Below are 27,462 nucleotides of genomic sequence, written 5' to 3'. Positions count from 1 at the left end.
AGCTGTGGATTTAATGTAAATTTTAAAGTAAAATTAAACATGAGTTTCCAGAAAATAAGACTTATTGCATTGCAAACTCTAGGTAAGTGTAGGAAATAGCCTAGCAGCCTGTATTTTAAATCTAAATACAAGTACAACCAGTAGTGGCAAAGTGCACTGTAACAGTATGCTTCTGAAAGATGTATTGTAGGATTCCTTTATCAGTATCTCATGACCAGTTTAAATTATGAGGCTTCATTGTGAAGAGATTCAGCGGAAATAGTTGGGGCACTCGTGGACCACCCGGCTCCAGGCCTCATCAAAGGCAGCAACCACTTGATTGTCCAGAGGTCCCTCTTCAGCTGCAGCTAAATTCTGCTGTAGCTGATCCATGCTGGACATCCCAATGATCACGCCGTCCCCTAAATCTCCCTGAAAGAAATTACACGAAATACAAATAAGGCACATTTTAGGCAGCACTTCTAAGCACATACACAATTTATTTTGTTATTGCCTGTGTTTTCTACTTGATAAAAGTGAATACATAATTATTACAATGGGCCACACTGTCTAGGCTGGAATACTTTAGCACAATTTTATCACTATTTATCATTAGTCTCCTCAACCGTAGAAGTGTCCTTGCAGTTAATTAATTGACCTAAATAAAAAAAAGTACCTTGAGTTTCGAATGGTGATACATCCACCTCATTGCAGCTGAAGTCAGGGTGGGCTTGTCCGCTCCGTAAACCGCCTCCAGAGTCTTAAGCACCTGCTCTATCGCCTCAAACTGGCTCTGCTTCCAATATCTGACAACACAAAAGATGGCCTGATATATGGCAGCCCAACAAAATCGCATCTTGTAATTATTTTTTCTTCAAGACATGTGTCCCCACCTATCTCTGTAGGCTGCCGCCCAATTGTTCCCAAAGAATCGCCCTTCAGGCTTAGAGCCCTCTTTATCTTCATAGTGATATTTACCTGTCAGAAGTCCACCTAATGAGAGAAAAATACACCATTATAAGCATACACTAATGCTGTAGTTTATTAGGTTATTTTCATCAGGGTTTATTTGTAAGTGTGTTTACCTGCGAGTGGATTAAAAGCGTAGAATCTCATCCCAAAGTTTCTGAGACATGGAAACAGCTCCGCCTCCACCTGTCGTGTCGTGGCATTGTACATTCCCTAAGAATGAAAATAAGGCACAAAGTTTAGGATTAGGAGAAGTGGCTACACTGACAGAACTTGAGTTTTTATTATTATTTTTCATGTAGTACATGTCTACATTAAAACAATTTTACCACCCATTTCTCATATAACGGCTATTTACCAGAAGGATCCCAAATGTCAATTTATAGACTTTTATTGTCACATGGGGAAATTTGTCTTCTGCATCTTTCAACCAGTGTCAGGACTTTCACATTCACAGAAGGACAAGATAATGATAATGAGATAATGTTCTTCAACTATATCATTTAGTAATATTGTTTTAAAGCAGCACAAAGTAACTCATGTCCCTATAGGCCAGGGGTGGGCAATTCATTTTCAAAAGGGGCCACATGAGGAGCCTGAATTGAGTCGGAGGGCCGCACCAACAATAACTCAAACTTATATCGGGATATAAGTATAATATATCGGGAGTGTATCGCCGGGGTCCATGAACAAAAGCTCCAAAATAAAAAAAATGTTTTGATTGGGAAAATACATTGAGGACTTTTTTTCAATAAATCTATAATGATGAGTCTGGCAGGACTGTAGCCTCATAACAACGGCTTACACTTTACAAGCCTGTGTCACAAGTCTCTGCTACATTGTAGTCAATATTCATTCACTCCGCACTCCGTGGTAGTAAGCTACTATTGTAGCCACAGCTGCCCAGGGGCAGACTGTCCATTTCCCACTTGCAAGTCACACAATGTGTTGTTTATATCCTTATATCTTATTATGCCAGTGCCCTTTGCTGGACACCTGTGGAATTCTTTACTTTTATTCTTATTTAATCTGCCCCCTAGTGGCTGGAGTGAGCATTCTGGTAATAAAAAATAAAAAAAATCATAACTCCGCACAGGAATGAGCTAGAGACTTACTTTTTTTTTTGACATGCTTATGAATTTATGCCCTACAAGTTATGGGCCGGACTGAATCATCTCGCGGGCCGGATGTGGCCCGCGGGCCGTACTTTGCCCAGGTCTGCTATAGGCCATAAGTGCCACTGCAGGTGTCGTAGCATGTTACGGTTTTTTACTCATTAATAATCCGTGACAGTAGATACTACGCTGACAGAAAAGACAAAGGGACAGAGGGATATTGTTCATCCACTTACACAATGGAGATCATTTTTTTCTCTCAAACTTAGCTGTAAATACTGTTTAAGTGGCGCTATCCCACTGTTAGCTTTGCCCATTAGCCTGTTAGCTTCTTCGTGATTTCATTAGTGTGTATTGGGGCCTCCTGGTCAGAGCAGGGAAAGTTGCAATTGTGGTTTTCTGGCCAGAGACACCAGGGGGAGATGAAACACCCCCCCAATCATCCCATTAACACTTGCATTACCCCCAGAGGGACTACGGAAAGGATTTATTATGGTAAACACGTTACTTAATACTGCTTTAATACTAGAAAATAAATATTAGTTGCTCACCTGATACACAGTGGGGAGAATCCACTTGTTGTGTTTGCAGATTGTTACAATTTCAGCCACTTCCCACGAGGCATAGTTCGACAAGCCAAGCTCCTTGAATTTTCCCTTTGAACAGAAGTACAGAATGTGACCTGTCCTCCAGCTGAATTTTAAACACTAGGCTCATGAGAATGTTACAAACACGACCGGTTTGCACTTCCTCTGTGCCTCACCTCTTTGTGCAGCTCGTTGCAGGCCTGGAGTGTGTCCTGGATGGAGTTGTTGTGGTCTGGGGCGTGGAGGTAGAAGAGGTCCACAGAGTCCGTCTGCAGCCTCTGAAGAGAAGTCTCCAACTGGGCCCGGACACTCTCAGGCTTCAGCGTCTTACCATCCCATGGGTTCGCCTTGGTGGCGATATTCACTGCAATGCACAAAGAATAGATTGAATACATAGTGGCTCGCCTACAACAGCATCACTTATTGCACTGTATAAAAAAGGCAAAATAATGCTCAGCGGTCTACCTTTAAGTTTAAAGGAATAGGCCACCGTTTTAGCATACGGAGATATGTTCTTACCTGAGCTTAGATGAGTTGATGTGTAACTGTCTGGTCTTCATGAGTGCGCTCACCGTGACTGGCCTCTCCCAATGCTCCAAACGGGGGTGAAGTTGGAAGCTACCATGCTCTTCCGCGGGAACGCACAAAGACCAGACAGGTACGTATCAACTCGTCTAAGCTCAGGTAAGAACTTATCTCAGTATGGAAAAACAGTTGATTGTTCCTTTAAAGGGGGGTATTATGCAAAATCGACTTTTTCAAGCTTTCCATCATGTTATTATGACATTCCCTCATTAAAAACATGCCTGAAGTGTTGCCTTGGCACATTCACGTATTTTTGAGTAATCTGTAAAAACTCTGATGGCGGCCATTTTAGGGATAGGTTTGCCTGAGTCCTCCTAGGAACGCCCCCACCTCCTGGAGACGCCTCCGAGCTTTCGTCACCAACCGAGTAACCAACCCCTGCTCCTCAGCAAGAACCCCCTCCCCACTGATGCCACAGACAGCGTGTGGAGGGGGCGTGTCTAAAGGCTCAGAGGTTCTTAAAGAGACGGAGGCCTATTTCAAGACATTCACTACAGCCATTTTGAGAGAGACATTTTATACAAGGCAGTTATTCTAATTTACTGCATTTACAGACCAACAGAAGGTTTGGTCATCATTGTAGTGTGATATAGACTGGTGCTGTGTGATTGAAAAAAGCAGAATACCCCCTCTTTAAAGGGGCTAGATGCAAGTTAGCCATTTTATACTCACTATTGCCACCTCAGGTCATACGTGTAACTGCAGCTTCTATATTAAGCTTGTGCATGAGGCACTTCGGACCGAATTAACACCTTTTTGAGTGACAGTGCAGGATTTTAGAGGCAGTTGTGGGGAACAGGTCTGGGCTCATTCTCCACATTAGGACATTGCTGGAACAGGTAGGGGGAGGAAAATACTTAAGTTTAACATTTTTAAACTCTGTATAGTCCCTTTAAGGTAGACGATTACAATTTCCAAAAGACCATCCTTCAGGACTGAGGCCACTTTACAAGAGTAATAGGTGATGCATTGAAGCGCAATGACCCTTAACCAGATCTTGAGCAAAGTAAAAGTAGGCTCGATTGTACTGGCAAATCATTGTTTATGTGCAAAAAAAAAGCACTGTTTTTCTATATTTTATAACAATGTTTTCGGATAAATTAAATATGAGTTGTTATTGTCATTTGTAGGCTGTCTGCAACAACTTAGGTACAGCAATAGGATAAAAAAAGAAAGAAAAAAAGTAGCCACTCACATTTCCAGAGCAGGTCATATGACATTAGCTTAGCAGGGTAGCCTTCTCTTCCACTCACCTGTTTTGGGCAGTTTCATGCCTCCGATGACCGCCTCCGACTTCCCGTCCACGTACATGTACGCGGTGTCCACGCGACTGTGCCCCCTGCCCAGGAAAGTCTGCACCATCTCCAGGCTCTGCACTTCGTTAGCCCGGCCGCCGAACGCCATAGTTCCCAGCAAAGTCACGGGTCTCTTCGCCTCTCCGGACATGTTTCTCGACTTGTTCACGGTCACGCACGCCTGTTGTCCAATAAAGAGGTTATTGTGGTGGCAAAGTGTCCAGCCGCGGCGCACTGTCTTTACTATCCCGCGCATGATACCGCGACGGAAAGTTCAAAGGGCGAAGTCAAGGGAGCGTGTCCAAGTTCGCTGACAGGAGAAAAACGAAGAATGGGGGCAATGAGAAGAAAAACGCATACTTGTCAGTCAGGTCAAGGCGGAAAGTTGAACAATTTCGGGAATGACGTCTTCCTGTTTGTTCACATAGTTAAAGTTTGTTCACCTCTCTTATGGTAGGCTGCGAAGAGAGGCGTGCGGGTTTCTGGACGAGTGGACATCTGCAACACGGTAGAACATCAGCTTTCAAACAAAAGCCCATTTATTTTTTTCATTTTTTTATTATTTTTTAAACCCCAAAAGTGTATTGAAGTTATATTATTATTAAATGTTCATCTTTGATTTATAGATGAATGCAGTCTATTCTTGCTGTACCACATACGGCCACAAGAGAGAGACAAAGCACAGTGAATTGAATAACAAATGAATTATCCAGGAAAATAGACTAAAAGAAGAGAGAAACTTACCATTGATGAGACTTACAGTATTTTTTATTTTATACATGATTAGAAAATAAAGGGTAGCCTAACGCACAGTAAAATACACAATACGTTTTACACACGTTTAAAGTGCACTGCAAGCTTTTTCTATTGAATACAAATGTTAATACGGACCAAAACAATATTATCTGTTCTTCAATCTGTAGGGAGTAGAAATGTGTATTCATATCTAGATTACAGTTAGTGCTGTGTCTTGACTGAGCAGAGGTGATTTGTCTTTAACTCATAGCAAGTCCCATAATAGTTCAATTAAAACCTGTACATTTTGGCTGTGATTCTTTTCAGGTTTCGGGTCTGGGACAGAGGCCTGCAGTGACCCGGGACACGCAGGGGTCATTAACACACATGTGGCCAATGAAGGCCTTTGTTTGGGGAGCGCCGCCGGTCAGAGTGGGAGGGTAAACTTTGACCTCTCCATCAGCTGTTTGCCCCCGAAAGTCTCAGCTACCGCCTGTGCCCTCTGCTCAACCTCCTCCAGTCCCTCCGCAGACCAATCCAGACAATGAATGAACGTCACTCACCGGGCAAGTACACCAAAGTAAGAAGAAGAGGTGGGTATTGACATATGCCAGTTATAGTTAATGACCTTTTCAAATCTTTTTTAACTCATGAGTGTCCATCAATGACTGGACCTGCTTCTTTGTAACTATTGTTATAGCAACACACCTTTTTTTTACTACAGCCCATAAGTCCAAGGTTACCTCGACTTGTCACGTCCTGGAAGACATGTCTGTTTTTGATTTGCTCCCAGGTTTCCTCTTTTGGCCGCGCGCTGTGGGGCGTGCGTCTGCTGCGCGTTTCAAGGGTCATGTCTGAGAATAGTAGCTAAACGGCGCATCCTCCTCCTCCCCCCCCCCCGTGGCACCACCATCCACAGCATTACCAAATCAATGGACGGAGGAAGAAAGCGCGCTGCTCAGTCGGCACATCAGTTGCGAAGGGGAAGTGCGCGGCGATTGCGTTCCGGCGATATTCCTTTAATAATAATTGATGTATTGTAATGGTCTCTTCTGTGCGTAAACGTGCGTAAACGTGCCAGGAGCGGAATATTTGAAGTGGTCGCTGCCTTTTTTTTTTTCTTTTGCGTTGTTTCTCATCAAACTTGGCTGAAACACGGAATCAGGCTGATGGTTGAGTTGGCAACAGGTTTTTGACCCGAAGACGACGCGAAGAAGATGGACAGTTTTGTTTGGGCTTTTTGTGTGATATTTATTATTAAAGAGATTGACGCGTTTCATTATGGTACGGATAACCGCAACCTCCAGCCCTACATGTGAGTAACTTTTGGTAATAATTCTATTTGGGTTCATTTTTTCTTCCGAGTGTAAACTTGGCTTTGGCTTGGCTTTCTCACGAGAGACAATTTAGCGCATGCAGGTTGGCGAAGTATTTTGTAAACGGCATTATACATTCAGCACTTCTTACATTCGTGAGTTAACCTCAGCAAAGCGTGTGACAATTGGAATGTAAAACAAAGTCGTTGCAGTTGCCAAACAGAAGCCGTGATAGCAGGGTTTTCAGAAGCCTCTAAACATTAGTAGAGTGATGAAACTTGGTGCATGAGAAGCACTTTCTTAAACACATTGTTTTTAGATTAGTTTAAAATTAAAAAAATAATAATAATAACTTAAAAACCAAAAAGATCTCCACATTGCACAATGAAGAAGATGAAAAAGGAGACCTTCTAATTTAAAACTGGGTACCACACAAATAAAAACATACGTAAACAAGACAAAACCCTTAAAACTGCAGAGAGCTCCATCCCAGGTTCATCTTTCTTTACAAATACTTAAAGAAACACATTTCTCCTTGATTTCAAAGTTCTCGTTTTAATTGATTAGGACGTTATTGCTTCCATGTCTTCTATTAACAATATTCCCCAATGGCATTCTGTTCTTTTTGCGCATCCACAGCCTGCATGAGCACAGCCTGTGACATGGTGTTGTTTAGAGATGCACAGCTGTATATCGTCTTATATATATTTTTTTTCTCTAAATCTTTACACTGTGTCCCTGGGGCAATACCAAAGGAGTGTCTGTGAGTGATCAAGCTGTAATTTGGTTGTGGTTTCACCTGCTAGCAACTCTAAATGATCTCTTTTGACAGCACATAGATATTCACAGTTAACCCAGGTCTTTTTTCTTGTGTGATTTACTCCATCAAATCATCTTCTTTCTACCAGTGTGTATTGGTTAACTATATATTGGCTCAGACAGAGAAAGGTTATGACTATGATAGAAGTTTGTATAGTGCATTTATGTGTTTATTTTTAGATCCTACAATGTTAATCCACCATACGGAAACTGCTGTAGACCAGTTACATTGGCAAGACTTAACCTTGCCTTAACATTTTAAGCATTTGTTCACGAGTCCATTCTCAAACAGTTTGGAGGTGCAGGACAGGTGTAATATGCCTTGTACATATCAATGTCTGTACAGTATATTGCTTGTCTGGTCTCTATAGCTTAAAGCGCAGGTAGCATCTTGCTCCGCTCAGCTCCTTGAGTAAAGATGAGGAGTGAGGAGGAATTCCCCCAAAGTCTTTAAAATTCCAGAGTCAAACATCATACAGTATTTTGCTGTAAATACGGCTCATGTAACGCTCTTACACGTGTTACAGCATCCACACCTGACAGCTCCTCTGATAGTAAGAGGAGTTTTCTGTGTTACATCTTGTAGCCAGCCTTAAAAGAACATTATTTAAAAAGCTGTGTTTAAATGAAGATGTCAGAGCATCAAAATAATCTGGCATAGTGGTGGGTACTTTTGCATCACACTGGGACTGTCCCGAGTTTGATTCCTAAACATTGTAGGGGCTTTCTGTAGCTTTCAGTTTGTTTGTTCTCTCTAAGTTCTCCCCAATCCAGTGATTTTCAAATGTTTCACACCAAGTACCAACTCCTGAAATACTTGACCTTCCAAGTACTAACTTGTACAGTTTTTGACCTTCCAAGTACTGCCAGGCCTAGATCCGGAGTAAACTGGGTATACAATGGTTCTAAAATATACCTGAGTTGGACTAAAAATGTCTAAACCTGATGTAAACACCTAATTCAAATGCATTACAAAGTCATTCAAAAAGCCAAAGTATCACTAATCATATGGGCAGTTAAAGAACAACTGCCCAAATCCCTCAACCCTCAACATGCTCGATAATCCTCCAACTGCGTACTCCTGAGCACTAATCCTGACAGGTTTACTTGAGACATTGCTGGATGGATCAAATCATGATTTCCATTATGATCATATTTCTTCACACAAATTAAAGATGCACTATGCAACTTTTCATGTAAAAAAAAAAAGGTTCATATTAGTGCATATTTGACCTTTCAGTGACCCAGTCTTTACTTTCCATCCCGGCTCCTATGATGCTTCAGGATATATTTCATTTTGAGTTTTTGAGCATATCTGGTTGGTTTTCAGAATGGAATGTATATGTAACCATGGATACGGTTCAATCAGCGTCCTGGAGCGTCCAACAGGCCACCGAGATGGTAAGTAAAGGTGTTATGCTACTGTAACCACCAAAGCATCCGCTGGGTCACTGAATGGTCAAATATGCATCAATATCAACTCTTATTTTTTCATTAAAAGTTGCATACTGCACCTTTAAAAGGAATGTATTAGAAAAGGCTTGTTATTTCTAACCAAACAATTGATGTCTGTTTTTGTATTTCACCATATACTGTAGTAGATGTTTTGTAGCCTTATTATTGTGCCCCAATGTAAGACTGTATGAAAAAATATTATTGAAACTTACCCCAATAGCTTTGTCTCTTCCTCTGATCGTGACTTACATGAGTAGCTCCGGGTAAGCCATGCTAAAGGTCAACAACCAGTGACCCTTGTTCATTAGCTGAACCCTCTGAAAGGTCTCGACAGTATTTTGACTGTGTTTTGTCTTTTCTTGTGCCACAGGCCGAACGTGTGCGTGGAGAGAGAGGTGACGCTGGTCGCCCAGAGGCAGCCCTGTGTTCAAGCCTTCACACGAATGGTCAAAGTGTGGAAGCAGGGATGCACGGGACAATCCTGGTGCATGGGGTATGAGCGCAGGTGAGTCAAACCTCAACAAGTTTATCGCGGGGGCGGCACGGTAATTCAGCGGTTAGTGCTCGTGCTTCACCCGGGTTTGATTCACACCTGGACGGGGCCTTTCTGTTTGGAGTTTGCGTGTTCTCCCCGTGTCTGCGTAGGTTTCCTCTACCACTAAAAACATGTGCGATAGGCCAGGATGTATGAGAGTGTGTTTGAGAGTGCGCATGGGGGACGACGGATGGAAATTAGCCCAAATTCCGGTGTGGCTTGTTCATTAACATGCACTGTCCCAACCACATAAACCAATAGCAACAGTTGCAATTTGACCTGGCGTCCATCTCCACACATCTCTGCATGTGTAAAATGTCGTATGTTGTGATGTCATCAGAAACACAGCACAAAATGGAATCCTTCTTGTAAGGTCAAAACCTTCAGGGCAGATCATGTCGGGTCACTTTTCAGGGTAAAGGTTTACCAAAACATCCTTAGAAGTGCACCGTATAGTCGCTTCCAATCCCTTATGAAAAGTTATAATAATGTGGGGCTTTGTAGCACAATTTACATCATTGTGCATTAATATATTGTCAGGGACAAGACATTTTTGGACACGGTTTGGACATTTGTCTGGAGTTAGTCCTCGTTTAGACCCAATTTAGTCCAGATTTAGTATAAACTTACTCCTCATTTTCACAATAAATGCACAATTTAAAAATTGGCCCTTCACAGTTAAAAAAAAAAAAGGATTTTTGGGGAGAATCGGCTCTTTGTGTCCAAAAGCGTACACGACTCTTAACTAAATAATCCCGAACAAGCCCTTCTAGGATTTGCAGAATCAAACTGTGTTGCACTTACCGGATCTACCTATTCCCAGTCTTTGAAACAGCTGTTCAATCTAAACAAACACTGTCCGACTCCTCACCTCTGCGCCTTTAGTGTCTGATCAATCTGAACCTAACCTCTGATTAATGCCTGTGTCTCCTAGTCACGTTCCAACGACGGGAGGCCATGTCCCGTTTAATAGCACCTTTACACTCAATCAGATCTCACCCCCATCGCTTTATCCCAAGTCTCTCATAGAGCTAAGTGCAAGGTGTCGCCCCACTGACCATCCTGACCATCTAATTTGCCCCGAAGATGACTCCCACTTTCCTTTGAAGACCTGATGTAGCATACATACTAACATTTTAGTCAACGTTTTCTCACCAGTCACTCAAACTATCACAGTATTTGCTGTGGAGAGTGGGACAGACGCTGCTTTGAAGGAACGAGGGCCACAATTAGTCGCAGTAAACAAACATGTTTTCACAAAGGGTAATAAGACAGTGAGAGGGTCCCAGGGTGGAGGGCTAGCAGTGGGTTCAGGGGGAGTTTGCCAATTTCACACTTTGAGGAGCCTACAAAGTCTGGGAAAATAAAATACATGCACATGGGTAAAATGTTTGAAATCCCTTGTTTCTGGGCTCTTCTCAAACAGTGAGTAATAAACGCTCCTAATTTAAAAACAAAAAACATATTGCCGATTTTAAATAATCCTACATTTGCGTTATAGTAAATCTAACCTGTGCTTGGTTTAAGGTTAGGGTTGGACTGACTCTTCTTATAGAAATGTGGAGGATTACTCTGTAGATCGTCAGGTGCATAAATATGTGTGTCTGTCTTCAATCATCTTCAAATATGTGCACATCAAAGACCAGCTCATGCATCACACAGGTTTGAACTCCTTCTCTTCACAGGACGGCGTACTACACGGCGTACAGACAGGTCTACACACAAGACTACCAGACTGTCTACAAATGCTGCGCGGGATGGTCCCAACTCAATGGAGAAGCAGGGTGCCTGTACCGTAAGTGTCTTCTTAAGCCAGATCCTACCAGTGCCATGTACATGATACCAGGGTGGGGTTAGAACAGACTCTGCAGAGAAGAACCTGTAGTAAAAAAAAAAACGAAATACTTTTTATTTTATTGCTTGGTCATCATTAGTGTTGTTTTACCGGCCATTTGAAGTTAAAGCAGTACTAAGCAACTTGTTTACCTTAATAAATCCTTTTCGTAGTCCCGCTGGGTGTAAGTCAAGTGTTAATGGGATGATTGGGGGGTCTTTCATCTCCCCCTGGTGTCTCTGACCAGAAAACCACAATTGCAGCTTTCCTGCCTCCGGGTTGGAGTCACCAATACACACTAATAGAATCACAAAGAAGAAGCTAACAGGCTAGCAAAGCTAACTGCGGGATAGCGCCACTTAAACAGTATTTACAGCCAAGTTTGAGTGAAAAAAATGATCTCCATTGTGTAATTGGATGTAGAATATCCCTTCGTCCTTTCTGTCAGCGTAGTATTTACTCTCACGGACAATTAATGAGTAAAAAAGGTAGTTAAAAGTGGCCGTCATTCAGATATAGAATAATCCAAAGACATCAACTATATCCATGGAAAGTTTAACTTTAAATAATTGCGATTCATCTGTCATATTTTTAGATTTTGCTGCTTTTTTTACGTTAAATTTGACTTGCGAATATCAAGAGCAGAATCAGTGCGAAACAGATTTATGGGCTGTTGCCCTGGAGCACATTCATAGGCCTCAAAGGTGTGTTTAGATGCACCTGTTTTTGTCCTGGGACTGACTCTCAGTCTGGTTCTTGAGTTCAAATCTGTCCGGTCTGTGCAGGACCAGAGCAGGACCTGAATCACTTCAGACATGGTCTTGGTTGAGTCCAGACTCTCAGAATAAAACATGTCCAACTCTCAGGGAAAAATGGCATTCACAACATAGTGGTAACGCTCAGAGTATTGTGGACATTCTACTTATTCTCAATTATTCATTTCATGCTACTTATGTCATCTGCACGGAAATGGAGCAAAGGATCATGGTCTTTGCAGTTCCTCATCACATTTTGACTGTGGTATAAAATGAATGTCTATTTGTAATTTGGCTGTTTTATTCATATTTTTGAATAACTATACCTTGATAATATTACCACCAATGAAAAACATATCAGGTAAAACATTTGTGGACCTGTTTATAATGCTGTTTATAATACTGCTCATCACATACAAACTGAAAACAATCACACTGTTGCCTTGAATGTTACACCCCTAATCCAAGACCCCCCCAAAAAATGTGGATAAGTCTTGTGTCTTCCCCAACGCAGCAGGGGGAACCCGCTGCTCTCTCCTGGCTGGCACCGACCCCTGAATGAGAGGGGTTTTGATTCAAAGGTCAGAGGCCGCAGGTCATGCCCTCAGCAGATGTTATTAGTCCGTGCCATGTCTGCATTTGTTTATCAGCTCCCCGAGATTCGGACGTGAACAAAGAGGAAGAAAATGCGCCGGTTGATGAAGTGTGCTGGCGTTTTCCAAACCGACTGGAGCCGAGTCAAGTTGCGTTTTTAAAAGACACTTTCGATCTGAGGAGGCTTCAAGTGTCGGCTGAGGAGTTGTCAGTCGGGACTTTCTTATGCATTGCCTAACCAATCACTACCCCTAATGATATTGTTTTCATGTATATATAAACGGATGGCTAACCGTGTTCGACCTGCAGATGATGGTGTGTTGCCTGGGCTTAGATTCACACCAGTGAGACCAGAATGTGTTTGATGGGATTTCACACAGACTGAGCCAGATCACACAGTGTGCATACCGACACACAGCCAAAGAATGACTTACTCCGGAAAGACTGTCTTCTGCCCGAAACAGAGAGCACGTTATGTATTTCTTTTGACCCCTCCATAATGTGTAGATGATGTTAAATATTATATCAAGTCAAAAGTATTCCAGGAACCTCATAACTAACTAAAGTGCCGCTGCCCAAAACATACATTGCTATATTTTTGAATGCCTTTTTGAGCATTCCTGTTACAGTCTATAGCTTGATCTAATTCAGCTCTAAGAAAAGGTGAAAGGTAAAAGGTGAAAAAAACACGAAAACCAGACGAAGAAGGTTTCAAATGGTAATGGAGACGCTGGAGAAAATGCGCTCGGTTAAAGGAGTTGATGTGTACCTGTCTGGTCTTTGTGCGTGCCCCTCAGTCACGCAAAACGACCAAAGATGTTGTTAGCATTTGGCCTCTCCCAATGTATTCCTATGGCTCCAAACGGGGGTGAAGTTGGAAGCTACCACACTCTTCCACGGGCACGCACAAAGACCAGACGTGTACGTATCAACTCATCTGAGCTCAGGTAAGGAGATATCACAGTATGGAAAAACGGTGGCCTGTTCCTTTAAGGTGGGGGTTAAGAGGTCTAAAATGATACCACACACCCCACACACAAAACAACTCCGTTTTACTATTAGCTTCTTTTATGCGATATTTGTTTAAGGTTCAGATTAAGGTGTGCTTTGTTGTCTCCATATGGAAAGCTTTGCATTTCATCCATCCTTCAAAGTGAGTAATAGACAATGGTCAATCGCGGTGTAATGTCCAAATACCCATTTCCAGATCTGGTGCTTGGTTTGATCAGGCCGACCGAGAGGCATATTACTATTGTGTTTGTTTAGGGTCATTTTCAATATATTTTTCCTGAAATACCGTACACTCCACTTGTCATTTTATCTTGTTTGGTTTTCTCTTTTCCACAACAGCATCATTCTTCCTTCGCTTCTACCTAAATCTGGCTTGTCTCAAACACTCGTGCACAAATGCCTCTGAGTGCCATTCCCCGGCCGCTGCCCAGTGCTTCCCCTCTCATCCCCAGACTGTGCTCATCTCTTTGGCTCCTTTCATCTGCGTAACCCTAGACGCCGCTGCACTTTGTGACGGGACAAACTAATCACCCTTTTCTCTCCATCCCATTCAGCCCGGGATAAAAGAACAGCTCACAGTCCGATCCCGCCTCTTAACCGCGAGCCATCTTCACTGTACCTCCGTCAGCACAATGCAATCTACAGCCCTGTTTTCAGCGAGATTTACAACGGGCGAATTCGGCTTTTTTTTTTTCTCCTCTCTGCGTAGCTGGTACAAATCCTCCAAGAAGTGAGAAAGCCTGGAATGCTTTGTGACAGTGATTAAGCGCCTAGTAGTGTTTTGTCCCTTATTGTGTTTTGTGTGTCTGTGTGTAGGTCCCATTGAAAGTTTAGAGTAGTTATAATTGGGCGAATGACAGGCAGTTGTTTTGGTGGCAGTGTGGTGGAAGAAAAGGGCTTTAGCAAACCAGCGTTAAATCTGTCAAAGAACATAACTTTCATCAATTGGCTCAAAAGGCTATTAAGTTGGATATAGAAGAATAAAACTATGAGCAAATCTCGCAAAAATAACCAAACAAAGGATGACAAAGCTCCTGAATTTAAATTCTTCCTTTCTGTTGAAGCAGCGCCAAACTTAACATCACAAATTGTTGCTGTTTGAATGATGCTCTTTGCAACCCTTTTGGGATGAGATGAAATGAAGTTGATTTGAAAATGCATTCATCTTGACCATCGTTGATCAAGTTTTTCATTATACGCATTGGCAATGAAACAACTGCAGTGTCCTAGACTTTGTTTAGTCTGTGAAGGTATTTAGAGACGGCGCTGTGAAACAGCTGTCTGCATAATTGTCTTAAATGGAAAGCATGCAATTTGTTCTGCATTTAAAATTGTTCAAAGGAAGGGAATCTTATTTTATGTTGCGCTTTTTTCACATGACACATGTTGCCCAAAGCTATAGGGACGATTTATGCTATCGACATATCATCTGATATGATTTTGTGATTGGAATTAATTTTATTTCGAGGGAATTGACATCTCATAGCAGCCATATTGGTCAGACAGATATTTGAAGTTAGAAAACATTTAACATCCAGAATGAGGGGGAAAAGAAGAGGTGATCATAAAAGCTATTGCAATTGTATAAACTTAATTCAAACATACACTACCGCCCTAAAGTTTGGGGTCACTTAAAATTTACTTATTTTTGAAAGAAAATCACAACTTTTTTTGACATAGGCCGTCATTTCCTAGTTATCCAGAGTGTTGTTGATTTCTGGAGATATTTATTTTTTAGTTCATGCAGTCCCTATATTTGAAGAGTTTAGTGGTGCTAGGCTAGTGCTACGCTAGTGCATGTCTATGGTAACTCTATGGTAACTATTAGCCTGCCCAAGCACAGAGCACCTGAGGCAAATCACTTATAACACCAGACTACTGATATAAATGTCTGTGTTGACTGAATTTTTTTTTTAAATATAACCATTTTGCATTTAAAAGAACTTATATTTGAGCAGCATCAGCTTCCTGGTTGTAAGCTACGCAGTGGCGGAGTGATCTGCTCGGTTACCGGATCTACAGTAGTTTCTTTACCTGCGGCCGGCATTACTACACGTGGAATTTACAAAGGAGTTTTCTACAAATCAGATATGGCAACTTTTGGAGGACGACCCCATGATTTTGAAGAGGTTTTTAATGCAGGCTACTAGTTACCATAGACATGCGCTAGCCTAGCACTAGCCTAGCACCACTAAACTCTTCAAATGTAAGAACTGCATGATTTAAAAATGTATGTAAAAATATCAACAACACTCTGGTTAACTAGGAAATGAGGCCCTATCTCAAAAATCCTGAAATATCCCTTTAATGTTGTGAATGCCGCATTTCTAGTTACCATCACTCCAGTGCTCTAATGGTACATTGTGTTAACTAGTCATGTTAGGTCTCAAACCTTTGACCGGTAGTGTGTATAAATTAGTACATCATTATAAACAATGGGCTACAGACCACTGTCAAATTTAAGTAATGTAAAAATGTGAAAACCAGACTCTAAGTGATCAGTCCTTGACAATAAAGAGTTGGCGACTTCCTCCACTTCAACCTTTGCACCTCCTCTTTGCAAGTGTCCCGCCAAGCAACCCAGGATGAGGGAGGCACTAAACAATAAAGCTTTGTGACAACAGGTTCCTTAGTTTGTCCTCGTGGTTAGGACCTCTGAAGGAGACTGCGGCTCAATGCAGTTTGGGATAGGCTGAGTAAAGGAAATGATCGACTGTCTGTCCATGGGTGGTCCATGCGAGCCAATGACTGCCTTGAAGTCCGGCCTTATGGAGACAAGCAGGAGCAGAACACAAAACAAAGGAGATGAAGGAATGAAGTCAGGCTGACCAGGAATGGAAGTCAGAGAGACAATGTATAAACAATGACAATTAAATGAGAAATACTATCAACTATGTGCGAAATCTGACCACCTATTTGACCAAGCTCCTTTTATCCAGTTCATTAATATGGCCTCCAATTTCTAAGCTCAATGCATAAGATTACGCGATTGAAACATTTTATACAATAGAGCCACTGTTAAGAAATTGTCCAAACAATAAATCCGAGCATTCTGTGATAACCTAACATGAACTATTGTCCCCCAAAATCTCCAGGACACATTCCTCTGACGGGGGGGATGATTGGTTCCTCGGTGCTTGTACCTGTAATGAGGCAGCAGCTGAACTGTGGCCTTTCTGTGTTAATTTGCCGACGAGCACTCTCCACTTAAGCTCCACTCTGAGGTCAAATAGATCAGGCCTAAACAAACACACCACTGCGAGAGCGGCTCAGAAGAGTAAAAGTACAGTTACCGCACAATAAGGAAAGCAGAAGTTATTGGCGGCTTATTAACCAATTATCGCTCAACTTTAACCAGCTTGACATGATTGCATGTTATATTTTATAAACAAGCTTTTTTCCCCCAATAATAATCATGAAAATTTGTAGGACTTATTTTAGCTCTTTTTTTTAACCATGTATTAAAGGGGGGGTATTATGCAAAATCGACTTTTTCAAGCTTTACATCATGTTATTATGTCACTCCCTCATTAAAAACATGGCTGAAGTGTTGCCTTGGCACATTCATGTATTTTTGAGTAATCTGTAAAAACTCTGACGGCGGCCATTTTAGGGATAGGTTTGCCTGAGTCCTCCTAGGAACGCCCCCACCTCCTGGAGACGCCTCCGAGCTTTCGTCACCAGCCGAGTAACCAACCACTGCTCCTCAGCAGAACCCCCTCCCCACTGATGCCACAGACAGCGTGTGGAGGGGGCGTGTCGGAAAGGCTCAGAGGTTCTTAAAGAGAGAAACCTGTGCACAAAGTGCAAGGTATTCCTCAGTTTGCTTTTTGAAGTGTCATTCCAACAAAGCAAAACATACGTGATGATGGATGATGATGATGATGATGATGACTGTTGGATATTAAGCTTGTTCTCAACTTTTTGGTATTTTCTTTGGGACTAACTTTGCCACCAAGGTTCAGTTTGGCCTTCCAATGTCCACTGTAATGGACACATGATATCTAAAAAATGAAAAAAAAATTAATAATAATTCTTCCAAAAAATGTTTTTCAGTCTTCTATTTGCCTTTCAAAGATTGGGGGATTTGAGAAAAGAAGTGATAAGACAACATTTTTCCTGGTAGTCTGGAGGATATAGGAAACACATTTTCTGTGTTTACATCTATCTTCTTCAGTGATTCAAGAATTAATTAAAAAGTAGCTGCCTATTTGCACAGCACGGTGTAAATGTACTTTCAAAAGTTGACTTATGTAGTTCTTCAGAAAGTCTTCGGCCACACCTGCTCGTTCCTCTTGTGTTTCTCTGTACGAGCTCTCAAACCCCGCATTCGCTGCCATGTTTCTCCTAATCCTCTCAAAAGTGTGTCTTTGTGATGACTGCAGTGATGAGAGTCAGATTGCGCCACGCTGCGTGCCACATTAAGGAATTATTTGGTAAAGATTAAGCTGCACGAGGGGTTCGGGACGGGGGCGGACCAGAAATGTTCTGGTTCGAAGCCAAAAAAAGTCTGAGAAGGAGGAATGTACAAGCCACCGCTGTCACTGTGACATCTGAACTTTCGCTGCTGCTGATTTGATCTCAGAAGGAAATGTTTTTGTCTGGGAACAGGTTTCTTATAAAATGATAAGTTGGTTGAAAACTCTATGACATTACTCCAAAACACTATAGTCGCTGTAGCTTTACATACTACCAGGGAAGTCGATCAGAAGTCAGTGTGAGAGCCAAATTCAATGTCTGTGAGTTAACAACAAGGAGGTTGAGTCGCGGCATGCAACTGAAATAGCAGGAAGGAGGAAGGGAGAAAGATTGAATGACAGGCAAAGGTTGGAAGATTGGAGGAGATATATACATCAAAAACATTTTTTCCTCTTTACTACTTTAACGTCTTAAAGCAGAACTAAGTAACTCATGCCCCTAGAGGCTATAAGTGCCACTGCAGGTGTCGTAGCATGATGCGTTTTTTTACTCAGTATTTGTCCGTGAGGGAAAATACTACGCAAACAAAAAAGGCAAAGGGAGAGAGGGATATTGTACATCCAATTACACAATGGAGATCATTTTTCTTCACTCAAACTTGGCTGTAAACACTCTTTAAGTGGCGCTAGCCCGCATTTAGCTTTGGCCATTAGTCTGTTAGCTTCTTCTTCGTGATTCCATTAGTTGGTGACTCTGACCCATAGGCAGGAAAGTTGCAATTGTGGTTTTCTGGCCAGAGACACCAGGGGGAGATGAAAGAACCCCCAATCATCCCATTAACACTTGTATTAAGGTAAACAAGTTACTGAGTACAGCTTAAACCCCCTCCTAAACTGACCACATTTTCTCCTGTTTGGCTTCACCCAAAACAACAGTAAAAGCTTCTTGATAAAAATCTTCAAAATAGCAACAAAAATCAGACAAAAAAAGAGGATGAAAATGCAACAAAAACATAGCAAAAAGGCCAAAAAAAGAGAAACAAAAAAGGGAGGAAAATGTGGCAAAATGTGTAGGTTTTAGCTTTCAAATTACTCTGGCCTATAGGCTGCAACCTTTAAGATTTGGGTAAAGCTGCACTGTAGAAAATGCACTGGGTTAAGGCATGGGTTAACAGGTTCAACAAACCGCTACAGCAGTTGTCTATTTAAACATCTCGCCTTTGTAGCATTATTATGTTTGTGTGAGAATGCTAATCCCCCTGTCTGACTGTCTCCCGGTTTTTGGCTGTAAAACCCCGTCCCCTGTGTCTTTCATTGGCCCAGTCCTGAGCAGGTGTCTGGCCGGGACGACAGGAGGACCTTCGGGCTGTCAGTCCGCCGCTGAGAGATCTGTGCTAAATTACTGCGGCTCTTCTGTAATTATGAAGACAGCTCGCGTCCTTCCCTGTTGTGTCTAAATCTTAATCTGGCCCCGAGCAATTTTTCTGCTGGTTCAATTCTTTGTGCAGCTAATGTTTTCTGCTATTTCCCGAATCGACTCCACTTACCAAGTATTACCAAACGAATGTAGTACTGTCGATAGAATCACGAAGGACTGTGCAATCAACTAAACTCTCAGAACAAAATGGAAACTGGAAACATTTTCTCCAGTTTGGCTTTAACCAAATCTAAAAGCTTATTGGAAAAAAGTGTCAAAATAGCGACAAAATTGAGCCGAGAACGAGCGTGAAAAGGCAACAAAAGAGCGACAAAAACATGACGACAAAGTGACAAAAACACAGCCAAAAAGCAACAGAAAAGTGGCGAAACAGCAGCAAAAACGCTCCAAAAGAGCAACAAAAGTGTAACCGAAAAGGGACAAAAATTTGCCCTTTGCAAGGGCAAAGATCTGTTTAGATCAGTTTTGTAGATCTTAGCTTTCAAATTACCCAGGCCTAGAGGCTGTTTAGATTTGGGTAAAGCTGAACTGGGGAAAGTGCACTTGGTTAAGGCATGGGTTAAAGCAGTACTAAGTAACTCATGCCCCTAGAGACCATAAGCGCCACTGCAGGTGTCGTAGCATGATGTGTTTTTTTTTTTTAGCTCATTAATTGTCCGTGAGAGTAAATACTATGGTGACAGAAAAGACAAAGGGAGAGAGGAATATTGTACATCCAATTACACAATGGAGATATTCTTTTTTCACTCACACTTGGCTGTAAATACTGCTGAAGTGGTGCTAGCCCGCAGTTAGCTTTGCCCGTTAGCCTATTAGCTTCTTCTTTGTGATTCCATTAGTGTGTATTGGTGCTCCGGGTCGGGGCAGGAAAGTTGCAATTGTGGTTTTCTGGTCCCCAGAGGGACTACGAAAAGGTTTTATTAAGGTAAACAAGTTACTGCTTTAAGATGTTAACAGTATTGCAGTGAAAAGTATTTGTATTCTTTTCTTTTTTTTGCATCAATTAATGAATACAGTAATACAGTGTTTTCCGTATACTTGATCTCTTTAGACAAAATGCTGAGTGGACGCACTTTTATTGAACTGCTTTTTGATTCTATTTTTGGAAAGTCCCTGTAAAGTCCTCGTGTGACAGTATTTTTTCAGTACCATCAGTGCTCTCGTGTTAGAAACTCCAAACAGCAATGACAGGCGTCGGTCCGTGGACCTGTCATCACTGACACGCCAAACAACAGGCCTGCTCTAAACAGCTGTGGCTCATTCACACGGCTGCAACATGCTGCGTTCAAGTGATCCTTGGACAGTCCTGAGAAAACGTAAAACTTAAAGCTTCTCAGGCAGTAATATTGACTGCTCTTAAAGCCTCCTGGCCAGATTCACCACACGTGTCTGTTACAAGCATGTGTACTGTCTTACAGCGTGGAGGTGTCAGGACAGAGTTGAGAGTAAAATAAGATTTATATGCTCTTTAACAGGATTCGGTGATCTCTGCTCGGGCACTATGAGTTTCTGTCCTCGCGAGACGCAGTTTGTTATGATTTATGGGAACTGGGCCATCGGCGGCAGAGGAATGAGCCTTACTCTCCCCAATGTTCCCATCACTGTCCATGACTCGAGGCTATATTCAAAAATGGTCCGGTTCAGGTGCACATTTTTTGTTGTTCATCTCTATTTCTGACGGTATGTCTGTTTTGTAAGCCCTGTTTTGAGTGTACACGCAGGGGAAATTTTACTCGACTGTTAACAAGCCGATGATAGGTCTTTAATCGCAACGGGTCACATCATTTCAACCCGCAGATGTTGGCAGCTTGCGTCACATCCAGGTGTTTCTGCCTCACTCACCTTATCTCCTCTTCCCTCTCTTTCCCTCTCGTGTTCCCTGATGGCGGGCTGTGGATGGACGGAGCAGCTGTGTGTAGCTACGGCGTGTGCTTTAACGGAGGACACTGCCGGGAGGGGTCCACCCAGCTCTGCGACTGCCCCGCAGGGTTCAACGGGCCCAGCTGCCAGTACGGTGAGTGGTCGTGCCAAAATGCAGTTACGTCTTTGCACATTCACCGTCCTGTACGCACACGTTGTATGATTTCGACCAGAAAAGGACTAACATGAGTGAGATGCACTTTAGTGACGGTGGATCTGGGTAGAGCTGCCACCAACGTGATGACAGGAAAGTATGATAGACGCTGAGAGGAAATTATCTCCCCCTTGGATGTAGATCCGGCTTGGGAAAACCTTTTACTCAAAGGACATTGGGTTCACTTCACTTGCTGTGGATGTTGGGCCTATTAGTGTTATGCTTTATTCAGGTATTTGGTTATAATTTCAAACACATTTTCATCACTATCTTACACTTTGTTGGTTAGAAATGATCTGAAACTTTTTCAAAATTCCTTATGGCTTTTCTTCCTGGTTCAACTGGTTCTTTATTAAGTCTCGCAAGTTGGTAAAAGATGAAAGTACATGAAAGCTTGGTGTCAGTGCAGTTTTGTCTGAGGCTTAAATGTGTCCATTCCCTTTTCATGGCCTATACTTTGAGGGTGGTTAAAGAGGTATGACAGTTTAACGGCTGTGATTCAGGGTTGTATCTGAAACAACAGGATGATGAGGGAAAGGCTTGAGGTTTGCACATATTAGAGATCAATCAATATGGGTTTTTCTAAGGCCTAACTTGTGGGGATTTTTATTGGTCCATGCCGATATGCTCGGATGATATTTTTGACCGATATTTCCAAAGATTTTTCCAAATATCTGATCTATAATCCCGATTATATTATATTCAATCATAGTTTCTGTCCCAGCTTTGATTAGTTGCCTATAGCATTCAGCCGTTACAGTTAGGCATACTGCTGCGAGCCGCGGAATTTTGTCCAGCGATCAAAAATACAGTTGCGAAGGTTAAAACTAACTCAGAAGTCTCTATGTTCTGTGCTTCAAAAAGATATACAGCATGTCCTTATTTTCAGTGAGATTTAGTGAAACTTGTATGCAACAAACTTGCAGCTAACCAATTTTCATTGCGATGCCTCTTGGTTCCCCTGAGGTCTATGAAGTTGTGGGAGGACTTGTTGTGAAGCCCTGACTTTGTTCTTTCCAATGCAAACAAAAAACAAAAAACAGGAAATCTCTATAACTTTCAGTCACTGAGATATCGGCTTTTATTGGAGATGTTGTATAATCCCCAAATATCCGCCGATACTATATCGGTCGGCCAAAATATCTAGCACGCATTACTGATCTGTATGACTATCAGAGCCAACATGCCTAGCAAAGTACTTGCGAAGCATCCTTGTGGTTTTGATAAGTGAACGCCAAGTAGACTAAATCAATTGACTTTCTGAATGGAGTAAACTTCCGCCCTTGTGGTCTCTGTATTTTATCATGGGCCCATTGTGAGATTTGAAATAAAACAGGGGACGATCCTGTTGTCTTTCTGATAACTCGGCCACACGACAGGAAATTCCTTTTGTGTCAACTTTCAACTACTACTGTCTCCCCCTCAATCTCAGCCCCTTTCTGACTCCTGGTGCATAATTTAAACTCCATAACTTAAACACAGCCTAAAAAGATTAAAAGATTTCTAAACACGGATCGTCTTTTATGAACTTGCTGTATATTTTCTCATGCAGAAGCTGTAGGTTTATGACAAGATGGTATACATTGGCTTCCTGTTTGCCTTATTATAGCCCTTGTGATGCGGCTTTGGGAAATCCTACCCCTGACACACAGCTCTTTGTGGCTATAAGCTGACCTGACTTCCTTCTGATTACTCCGTGCTTCAATGCAGGGACTAATCACTGGGACAGTCTGCATATACAGGCTCAGGGGTGTGCTTCGAGATGGAGGTACTGGGCTAGTGCTGAAGCTAATGCTACAGCTATAAGTGCATGATGGCCATAATGAGCCTAAAGCCAAAGATGAGGATAATCACCAGAGAAAAGCTGTCACGTCATGGTTGTTGTGGAGGAGTTGCGAGAAGTGGCAGGAAAGAGAAGTATGAACAGCAGTGTTTGTTTAGCCTCGTGCATGCTTTTGTTGTTTTGCATGCTTTGGAATACGATCAGATTTTCCAGAAGTCCAAATATGACAACACAAAATTTGGACCTTCCAAACACCACTGGGGTCACATCAAGATCAAATAAATCTAGAAGTTGTAAACATAGGCTCTGTGCACACAAGTGACATGTGACTTCTGGGTGCAATCTCCAGACTGTCCTTCCTCTCCGCTATTTTCCCAATAAGGATTAGCGATGTCTTGCACAAATCACCGAACAGTTCAAGAAAACATCACGGACAGTGAGATACTAAGTCACTGGCTTCTTGTTAAAAACATTACGTTGGATGTAAATTCTTGACTGCAGGAAACGTCTGTGTCCATTGAGGTACGACTTTTTATCTCAGAGCTAACGGCTAGCCTCAAAAAACAACAAAAAACACCACAAAAAACAACAACTAAGATGTATTTATACTAAAGACAGGTACATTATATTTTTTTGAGCAGGCTCGTTCAAAATCTTGGCGCTATTTTAATTTAAATTTAGTGTTAGCTGTTAGCCATTAGCTTCAAGACATTTAAACACCTACCGTGATGAACAGGAAGTTTCCTCCGGTGAATTCTTTGATCCAGACGCGATGTTTTCATCATTATCTGGTGACTGTCTGTCCCTGCCTGCCATGATCTTGAGCTATTTATTTATTTGGACAAGACACCGTTACTAACTCATAGGAAAAGCGGGACAGGAAGCACATCGCCTCCTGAGGATCCACTCGGAAGTCATGTGACGCTCGTGTGCATATAACATTATGGCAATTGTGTTTTTAGCTCACAACTAAATAAAGTGATGCTAGAAATGCAAGAATGCTAGTCTGTCTGCAATGGTAATTAAATCAACATTAAGTCAACATGCAGCTCATTTCTCTAAGAACCTGCGGTGAAACTAACTTCATTGAATTAGCTTATACAAGTTCTTCTCGTTCCCGGTGATATTGATTCATCAGCTAAACCCAGATCTTGCCGACCACCCTCTACTCACTGGCCCGTATTGTTAGAGGGATACTGCATATGCATATTAGCACCACGGCCCCCCGACCCTGTCTTTATTGAAGGCTATCAATCCGTAAAGAGACCTGACGGTTTCATTGCTCTGTGATTGACACTGAATGAGCTGCAGAGAGCAAGTGCGGGGCACCAGTGTCGGTGTGTGAAAACAGCATTACCACAGTCCCAGCTGTCCCCAGTGCCTTGAAAAACAGCTTGTACAAAGCTTCCTCTTTGGCCCCGATGTCAGAGACAGAGAAGGTGAGTGGACAAACAAATGGGTTTTGCAACTAAACATATTAAGGCCAACCAAGAGAAGATAATTGCTTGTTTCTTCAGTGTTCCAAAGTATATTCAAATAATTCAAAATGGCAGCATGAAATGAAATAAGCAGATTTGCTTCACTACAAAGGATCCCAATGTTACTTTTTCTGCAAGTTACAAAAAACCCTAATTACTTTTATGTTTAGTTTAATATTGTGTGCTCTGCCTGCACACCTTTTTTGCTCGTCATCACATACTTTTGCCCTGATAAATAACCTTTAGTTTTCAGACCTCCTCTCCTCCTGTCTGTCACAGCTTGTTCACTCTGACGTGTTTACCCAAAAATGCTTAAAACACAGCTGAGCCCTTGAGAGTGGCGGGGCGAGAAGACCGCAGAGCACTCATCGTTTAATGAGTTTTGAGTGTGATGGTACAGCACAGTGCAATAGTGCAGTGGTATGGCCTTGATGTGGTCAGGACATGTTTGGATGTGGAACCAGTGTTTATGTCTTTAAAAAGAGGAAATCACTTCCACGTCTTTCACAATAGTTTGAATCTCGCATCTGCATTTCTGCACCTGTTTTAAAGAGGAACTAATAACTTGTTTACCTTAATAGATCCCTTTCGTTGTCCCTCTGGGGGTTATTACAAATGTTAATGGGATCGTCTCCTGCTGGTGTTGCTGGACAGAAAACCACAATTTTAACTTTCCTTCCTCTTGGCCGGAGGCGCCATACACGCTAGATACACATCATACACGCTATACACAATAGAATCATGTAGAAGAAGCTAACAGGCTAAAGGGCAAAGCTAACTGCGGGCTAGCGCCACTTAAACAGTATTTACAGCCATGTTTGAGTGAAAAAAATGATCTCCATTGTGTTATTGGATGTACAATATCCCTCTCTCTCCCTTTGTCTTTTCTGTCAGCGTAGTATTTACTCTCACGGACAATTAATGAGTAAAAAAAAAACACAACATGCTACGACACCTGCAGTGGCGCTTATGGCCTCTAGGGGCATGAGTTACTTTGTTCTGCTTCAAGAAGTTCTGTAAGACTACATCAAAACAGAAAGGTGTCAGTTTGGCAAATATTTAAAGGTGTAACATTGCAGAGGTGAAGAACATGTCAAAATTCAAAAGTTCCATGTTTTGTTATGATAGTTCATAATATCTCGATTTTAGAAATAGGCCTATGAGAAGGGCCATGGCATAACCACAGGTGGGAGTAGGTTAGCATCGGGGAAAGCTGCACATCATCACAAAGCAGCTCAATGTAATTTTAGGTCATGCCTATGATTTGGTCTGGTATGGGATTATACTGTATGCCCTCTCTCTTCTAGTAATGGCATCTATTTTCCTCCATTTGCAGATGCTTTCTGAAGTGCAGGATCATGTTGAGGCTGGGTTTCGGGTCATTGCTCTTGTTTTAACATCAGACAAACTGAGCATTGACTCCTGCTCATTATGATCATTATATTGTAATGCACGCTTCAAAGCATGAGTTTAGCATTCTTTCTGAGAGACAGACTGAACTTCACTGCCTTTCTGGACAGTAAATCTCACTCAAACAACAGCTTCTGTCATCTAGAATCACAGAGAAAACTCACTTGGTCAAGAAATGTCGCGAATAAGTCTTAAAATCTTTGTCAGAGTGGATCTCTTCTGCTAACTGCTCAACTGTGGATGCTAACTCCATCCACAGTTGAAAATGCACGCAATTACAGGTGAAGCCTTTGGGAGAACTCTACTCATTTTTGCCTAATGATTTAGCTGTTAAAATTAAGAGAGAAACTTTGGCATTTTCCACAGTCCACTAACATGTAAGGTTTATTAATCCTTTGCTAAGTGTGTGAGGTTTATTAGCGTCACGTTAAGGCCAAAAGTGACTGAAATGTGGGTGGTGATGCCACACAGATTTAGTTATTCACTATGTAATGATATAATATATGCTTTATCCCCTAACACTTTTATTATTGGACAAAATACAGACATTGACTAAGAAATATGCATAGCATCATTGACTTTTGCCATGAACAGGATTGAACCATTGTGTGTTTGGAACCAGCTGCTACTTGTTTTTCTGATCCATGGGAAATGATAGATACAGTAAAGGCGACAGTGGCTCATGTGACAAACAAGAAGGTTGGCAGTTTGAGTCAGATCAGTGCCTTTGTATTTGGGACAGACATATCACCCATCTCGCCTGTGTCAAAGTGTGGGAGAGAGTTGTTGCTGTTATATCGATGGATTAGGCCAATGGCACAGATCAGTCAATCATAGTTTACAAGAACTAAATGAGGAAAGTGAATGAATAATGACTTGAGTGTAGTGAATATTGCACCAATAGGAAAGTGGGACAAATGGTCATTCTGATTTTCCCTCTGTAAACATTTATGTAAGCTCAACAGACAGTGACAGGTGACCCAGCCGCGGTGCACCTGCTACATCATATGAAGAGTTTATAGCTGAAAGAGCATTGACTTCAGACATGGCAAAATGATGTCCCTGACTTTCTCTTGACCTGTCTGTTCACACATGCATCACAGATTATTGGATGGTCCATAAGACCTGATGTCAGGACTCTCTGAGAAACAAAGGAAGAACAAGAAAAGAAATTCTGATTTCTAGCTGTACTTGATGCAGCTAGAAATGTATGAGAGAGAGATGAGCTCATGAAGTTGATTTTGAACATGTTTACAAGCAACTTCTTTCATGTTTTT

The 27,462-nt window shown here is 41.9% G+C and overlaps 2 protein-coding genes across 2 annotated transcripts in view; one reads left to right on the top strand and one right to left on the bottom strand.

Annotated features, from left to right (window-relative positions):
• Positions 1 to 127: 127 nt before the first annotated feature.
• akr7a3 (aldo-keto reductase family 7, member A3 (aflatoxin aldehyde reductase)) lies at positions 128 to 4,825 on the bottom strand. The gene is made up of 7 exons (XM_079579186.1): positions 4,489 to 4,825; positions 2,827 to 3,014; positions 2,615 to 2,719; positions 1,065 to 1,161; positions 873 to 972; positions 656 to 785; positions 128 to 411 (listed from the first exon to the last, which is right to left on the bottom strand). The coding sequence occupies exons 1-7, from the start codon at positions 4,784 to 4,786 to the stop codon at positions 250 to 252; spliced, it is 1,080 nt and encodes a 359-aa protein (XP_079435312.1). The 5' UTR covers positions 4,787 to 4,825; the 3' UTR covers positions 128 to 249.
• Positions 4,826 to 6,508: 1,683 nt separating this feature from the next.
• megf6b (multiple EGF-like-domains 6b) overlaps positions 6,509 to 27,462 on the top strand; it is a 59,680-nt gene continuing 38,726 nt past the window's right edge. The window contains exons 1-4 of the mRNA XM_079578293.1: positions 6,509 to 6,580; positions 9,226 to 9,360; positions 11,076 to 11,185; positions 21,350 to 21,454. Coding sequence (XP_079434419.1) covers positions 6,579 to 6,580; positions 9,226 to 9,360; positions 11,076 to 11,185; positions 21,350 to 21,454 — 352 coding nt within the window. The 5' untranslated portion in view covers positions 6,509 to 6,578. The remainder of the gene's footprint in view (positions 6,581 to 9,225; positions 9,361 to 11,075; positions 11,186 to 21,349; positions 21,455 to 27,462) is intronic.

Source organism: Gobius niger, assembly GCF_951799975.1.
Source record: "Gobius niger genome assembly, chromosome: 20".
Classification (NCBI taxonomy): domain Eukaryota; kingdom Metazoa; phylum Chordata; class Actinopteri; order Gobiiformes; family Gobiidae; genus Gobius; species Gobius niger.
The sequence above is the reverse complement of the archived record's forward strand: the minus strand, read 5'-3'. Positions and strand labels throughout refer to the sequence as shown.